The 6611-nt window shown below is 49.1% G+C and overlaps 1 protein-coding gene across 1 annotated transcript in view; it reads right to left on the reverse strand.

The window, feature by feature from the left end:
- LOC119161456 (ATP-binding cassette sub-family A member 13) overlaps positions 1-6611 on the reverse strand; it is a 31501-nt gene that overhangs the window by 981 nt on the left and 23909 nt on the right. The window contains exons 11-13 of the mRNA XM_075887843.1: positions 5242-5377; positions 3368-3779; positions 1317-1442 (exon numbers count right to left, since the gene is read on the reverse strand). Coding sequence (XP_075743958.1) covers positions 1317-1442; positions 3368-3779; positions 5242-5377 — 674 coding nt within the window. The remainder of the gene's footprint in view (positions 1-1316; positions 1443-3367; positions 3780-5241; positions 5378-6611) is intronic.

A 6611-nucleotide genomic window follows, 5' to 3' on the forward strand; every position in this document is an offset into this window, starting at 1 on the left:
ACAACACATTGAACTGTAATAACAATACTGTTTTGGAATAACTGTGAGTAGGTGTGAGTATAAACTTGGGTCCAGGTAAGGCTGATAGTAATGCTGAAGATGAGCAGATAGGTGTCACAAGCCAAACGAAAAATGACGGTCTTATTGGGAGGAAGGCGCAGGGGGGCAGCGGTACCAAAATTAAATTTACATTGATCGATGATATTGTATTTATGAAACTACATTGGTCACTCTCGTTTAACTTACAGCGTTGAATTAACGACGTTTACATCATTATGTTGCAGTCTTTCTTTTTTAGTTTTTTTTTTCTTCCAAGGCCCGCGAACGGGCTGTTAGTCAGGCTTCATCCCTCGCTGTTTGGAACGTGCGCGAGTGTTTGATCTCAACTTTGCGCACATAGACAAGGATCATTGTCGCTTTTAAAGAGGGTGGCCATGTTTGGCCGTTGGCTGCGAGTTAGGCGATAAGTTGAAGCCGTTCAACTCCGTGAAAGTGGATAACCCACAGAGGGCACGGGTGGCTCTTCTCTTGTACACTCTTAATCAGGCACTAATTAAAGGACGGCTATATCTAGGAAACCAGACAAACAATTTTCGGTACCTCGATGCATCTAGCACTTTAAGCCGGACCTGATTAAGAGTGTAGCCAAGGAAGCAGCGTGCTTCGAAAGCACGCTGCTCCCTCGGCATTCTCAGAATGGCTGGTGGAGTCATACTTTCCACGCACGACCGCGGTGAAAGACGAGCGAAAATCGTACCGCCGCACCCAAGTTTTCTGCACAGCCTCCAAGACCGGGCTCGTCGGTTACACCGGTTGCATGCCTCCGGTAATCGGCCCGCTTTTGACCGATCGACGATGGACATTTAACACGTCACCATGAGAAAATTGACTGACGTCAAGCTACTCACGTGACGTGAAAGACGATGTCATGTATTTTATAGTCAACTGGGGATTTCATTCTTGTCACCTGGCAACGTCATCACATGGCGTCATCACTTTTTCTCTGAGGAGATCACTGATAATTTTTACTTTCATGGACGGACGCGTACGGGCACCGCAAATCAAGTAGATGCTCCATTTAGAGTTTAACTAATACCTGATGGGTTTTTACGTTCCTGCAGCTCCACCTATTTATGTTTTCGGCTGCTCGCCATCAGCTATGACGTACGCAACTAACCGCGCCGCCCATAACCTGTCGGCCCTGGGCGCACCGACAAGTCACAACCGAAGTTACTGCTATAAACACGGGTGCCAGAGCAAACAGAAAAATCTATATAAACAATTAACAGTTAGGCCTATATACAGGTCTGACTCACCAAAAGCCATGTACACGCAGAACAGCAGTATGTACCAGATCCCGACCGACTTGGCGAAGAAAGATGTCAGGTAGGACACGCCCGTTAGCGTCGGGAAGCCCAACAGCACCAGCAGGAAGAGGGCCCCTGCAACGCAAAATGTATAAAAATGAAAACAAACGAAGGCGCGAATCAATAAAGAAAAAGAAATAGAAAAAATTGCGAGCCAACTGCCAGCAAGTCAGATTGTAGTTAAGCAACTGCGTGAAAAAATAAACAACGAAAAAATGCGTCATGGTTATTGGGCATGTTGGTATAGGACATGATGTAAAAAGAGCGCAACGACTGACGAAGTACAGCCGCGGCCATGTCTGTGTAGAGCGCGCGAGCAACCGGTGTTTGCTCTGCGGAGCGACAGCTTGAGGCAGTTTCGGAATTTAACGTGGGTGTGTCAGCAGCATGCGCAGCCTAGTAGTCAGGCTGGCCACATTGGAGCCCGAAACTGCCTCAAGATGTCGCTCCGCAGAGCAAAAACCAGCTGCTCGCGCGCTCAATACAGACGTGGCCGCGGTTGTACATACCCACACCTAGTGCGCTGTCTTATGGAAGCATGCGTAGAATAGCGTGCGGTTATGAACCACGTCAATGACTAATCGCTTGTCGCGTGTTCAATGTGCTCGAGGACAGTACGGTCGCGGGATCAAATCCCGGCAGCGGCGGCTGCTTTTTCGATGGAGGCGAAAATGCTGTAGGCACGTGTGCGCAGATATGGGTGCACGTTAAAGAGCCCCATGTGGTCGAAGTTTTCGCAGCCCTCCATTACGGCGCCTTTTATAGTCATATGGTGGTTTTTGGACGATAAACCCCACATATCAATCAAATCAATCAAAATCGAGGACGATAAAACATTTAAAATTGAGATCGTCCTTTTCACAAAAGCGCAGCTGTTAAAGGGGGCCTGAAACACTTTTTCAAGTAAACATGGCAGGATGAATTCACTGGAAAAGTTTATTGCCTCTTGAATTCGACGCCGTAAAAATTTTAAGCATCTGTCCAGTGCGAGTGGAGTTACAAAGATTTGTCGCACGCTGCAATTGCATTCTCTCTTCTCTCGTTCCGATGAAAGCGCTGGAAGCTGAGCAGGGAGGAATGGCGGGTCCACAGAAAACGTTACGCGCTTCTCGTGGCCTTGATTACTTTTTTTTTTTCATCGAAAGTGCGGCTTTTTCAGTGCGACCACGCGCGCACGCGTGGACAAGTAGCGGCCTCCTGCAGTGATCTCTGTAACGAGCGAGCACGCCATATTCAAATCTGCCAATGGCTAATAGATGGACCTACTAAGAGTGATTTTTGGGCTTATTCCGTGATTTGTCGAGAGAAGAGAAAACAATTTTTAGCTGACTTTGATAATTTATTGTAAATTCCAGGCCACGTGCTGCGCTATAATGTTTGGCTCGCGTGTTGTCGAGAGCCTCTACTACCAATCGGCAGTGTTTTTAGATCATGCTCAAAAAGCGTTGCAGGGCCCTTTTAAAGGTTCTCTAAAGCACACCGGGTTCAAAGACGAGACAGTAGTCTACTTCTCGCCCTCACTACCCTTCTTGAAAGCACCACCTCCTCCTCGCCACTTATTTCTTTAGAAAACGCGTGGAAAGTGAGCGAGCAAATATTTCGCACTTTTCGACTACACTTTGGTATCTCCGCCTGCGCAGTCGCAGGCGCAGAAAACGAAATGAAATCAGTTTGTCGCACACGGCAGTCATGCGAAGAGAGACTGGCCGGGCATGCGACTGCGTGACAGAGCCGGAGAGGCGACAACTCACTCTCGCATATCAGCCATTCGAGAGCTTAAATCATCGTAACGTTACGTGAACAAACAGCTGTGTCACAAATAGTGCCGTAAGGGTAGGAAACGCCGGGAAAGAATAACGTGCTCGTTCTTCTTATTTTCGAGGATGATTTAAAGGCCCCTTTAAGAGCTAGCACTGCGTGTGTGCGGCCATTCAGTTTTTGTCTCTTATTCTGCACTACATTCAGCTTGACGGTTGGCCAAGCGCGTCAGTCGTGCGTACAGGCCGTGTCGGCGCGCACTTTGTTGTTCATGACGAAGAGGAAAGCGGCCGAGACCCAGAGGATCGCGTAGAGGCAGCCGTCGAACAGGTAGTGGCTGAGCCAGTACACGAAGCCCGGCACACCCGTCATGAGCTGCAGCCGCTTGGAGCCCGACGCCGTCTCGGCCACGGGTGCCACCACGAACGCGGCGCCGGCCAGACCCACGATGGGCGGGAGCAGCACCTTGCGCCAGGGGCTGAACGAACGCAGTCCGCGCTCCACGAATCCCGAGGTGTCGCGAACCACCGTGTGAGCCCCGCTCTCCACCTCCGGTTCACCCGTTGCTCTCTGGGGGTCAGTATAGCAGTGAGAACAATAATGAAGATACACGGTTTCGGGGCAAGTGGGCGAGGTCTTCAGTACCGGTTTCCACTGAAAGTAAGGCACACGAAAGAAAAGTATCATGTGGTACATCCCTTGCCTACTGCCGCGATATTGCTAAGAGATTGCTTTGGAGAAATTCTGGTGTCGGCGTTTTAGTCGTCGTCTTTGGTTGTGAGCGTCGTTGTGAGTGAAAAAAAGCAGCGTTGGCCGTCTCTTAAGATTACATGTAGATGCATAAAGATAGAAGCCGGAGGGCCCTTGCACTTTGGCTTTTCTTATACGGCACTGCGCCGGCACTTCACCGAGACGCGAAGGCAGGCAAGCGACTGGAAAGATTTTTTTGTATGTTTGCGGACATCGGAATCGTGCTCAACTCCTTGATCGACTAGCAAGCGCTGATCGCACCCTGGTTGAACTGGCGGCTTAGGCCAATTGGGCCCTTGAGTAAGGCTCCCCCCATAAAGATCAGTTGCGCTACAATAAAGATTTTATCTTCTGTTTATCTGTTGAAAGCGACCTGCTCTCGCGCCGCCATTCAAGGCGTCGATTTCCGAAGGTCCGCACACTCGACTCCTCGCGACTACGTCTACTTCGTTGTCGCCGCTTCGTAAGCACGGTAGCACGTAGACAAGTTCCTACGATGGAGTGTTACGCACGGGTACCGATATCCTCACAAGTCACCTCACCTGCCCGCTCTCAACCCCGTTGAAGAAGGCCCGATAAATCCACGTATGCCATATACGAGCGTTAGGCATTTGACTCACGGCAGTGGCCAGTATGGCATAAAGGGCAGATGGTTAACGTGCCGATCGACAGGGTCGACAATGTGCAGTGGCGGCCGCGGAACGTACCCGACAACGCTGCCTTCAACGAACACATCATGCACCGGCTCGTTAACAAGCCTTCTACAGCAATGGTCTCGCCGAAAAACGCCCCGTGCACCTCCGAGCAATTAAGCTCCTCTAGCATCATTCACTTTGAGGATATGACGTTTTTTTTTTTCTTTTTCACTGTACACAAGTGCGTTGAAAAAATTACGTATTTGAATACACAGAGGCAGATGGAATTATCTTCTCAGAAGTCTGAAAGCCGGACAGATTCATGCAACGGACAGCCGGAACTAATATCCCCTTCAGCCCCAAGTGTATTATGTGGTTGCCATTAGGTCTATCGATGAGTTGCATATCTTGTTCAATGTGCAGTGTACTTCACTGAAGAAGTTTACACTTTAAAAATAAAAAAATACGTTAGGGATAAAGAAGCAAGAGTGGCGTTCAAATCAGACACAGTTCTTCTCACCGCTCATTCTTCACGAATTTCGAAAACCTTTGGGGCTATTTACACGTGGGGCAACGAACTTCGACAATGAAGTCATTCTGTGATTATCTTAAAAAAAGTGATTCATGGCCCCTTTAACTGCGACTTCATTCCGGGAATTGACCGTCAATCAGTATAGCTTAATGTCTTTCCTCTTAGAGTAGATAGACGTTCGCTGGGACGTATAGCTTACCCTGCTGAAGGCCCGCACACGCAATCGGAACACTGCGCCCGCGTCCCCGCTGAAGTAACGGAGCAGAGCGCTGTTCATGAGCGACGTGGCGATGCTCTTGCTGTACGGCACGTAAGGGTTCCACCACACCTGCGGGCTGCAGTGCACGCAACATGCATCGAAACCTGTCATGCTCTCGTTTTTCCCGCACCATAAGGATTTCGTGGATATGCAACCGTGGCTCAATGAGTCCTTTAATCGAATGTTAGGTGCAGTGTATCCTACTTGCGCCTTGCGCTAATAGCAAGGTACGCCAAAGCGCTCCTTGCACCTAGCAAAATTTACTACGACAGTACACTTCAACGCAAAAAGGAGTATGGGAGGGATTTCCACCACACAATATACGTAATATGGCATGCTTGCGCATCCTTTCTCACAAACTATGCTCAGGCTCGGTATGTACTTTCCTGTCAGCAGTTCTGCATCCCGCCGACAGTCGCGCGTAGCTTGTGAGTGGGAAGTACCTGATGGTATGCATATATAGTAATCAAATCCTCACAAGGTGCCCTATGATTAGCCTAAGCTAACTCAAGGGCTAAAACCATCATCTTTTTTTTTTCTTATTCTTCTCATCCAGTTGTATTAATCCTCCCACCCCTGAAACTTTTCTTTGACGTCAGACATTATGTGACGCTGGAGGCGTCACGAAGACGCCACGACATCTGACCTCTCGGCGATCTGTGATGTCTGATGCCGTTGAGAGTGACGTCCTCACACATTGACTGTTTGCATCACTCTTGTTGACACCGACGCCGGTGGTCACATTTCGTGTTCGACGTTGCATTTAGAGTTTTCGCTGTAATAATCAGTCTCAACTAAACTCTTTTCCTTTAGTGCCCATTCAATGTAGTCGCGGAAACTCCCGGCATAACCTCCAAAGACCCTGCGTGCAACGTATTGCACATTCAGATTTCAGCACTCTGTAAACAAAATGAACTGAAAGCGAAACCAAAACAGAATCTACAAGCTACAGTCAACGCCTCCTTTAGAAAGATACCTGAGGAATGGCTCGCGCTCCCAGCGGAGTTGGCCTGCCATCAGTTTTAAACAAGCTCCGCGCGGTGGTGCTCGCGACCGACACCATTATCACAACGACGACCGGTACCAGCTAAGCGTTTTTCATCTGCGGCCCATAGGGGCGCGTCAGTCGAGAGTTGTTTGAGATCTGCAACTGTGCATCAATGTTTCGGAGGCTATGCAAAGTGTTGCGTTGTTGCACCGTCCGCCACAAGTGACGCTAGCGACCAAGAACATTTCGAAATGAAGGAGAGAAAGAGTGTGGCAGCTGTTTTTTTTTCCTCATGCGGCAGGCATCTTCCTAGAGGAGGCGT

The sequence above is a fragment of the Rhipicephalus microplus genome, chromosome 3 (genome assembly GCF_043290135.1).
Source record: "Rhipicephalus microplus isolate Deutch F79 chromosome 3, USDA_Rmic, whole genome shotgun sequence".
Taxonomy (NCBI): Eukaryota; Metazoa; Arthropoda; class Arachnida; order Ixodida; family Ixodidae; genus Rhipicephalus; species Rhipicephalus microplus.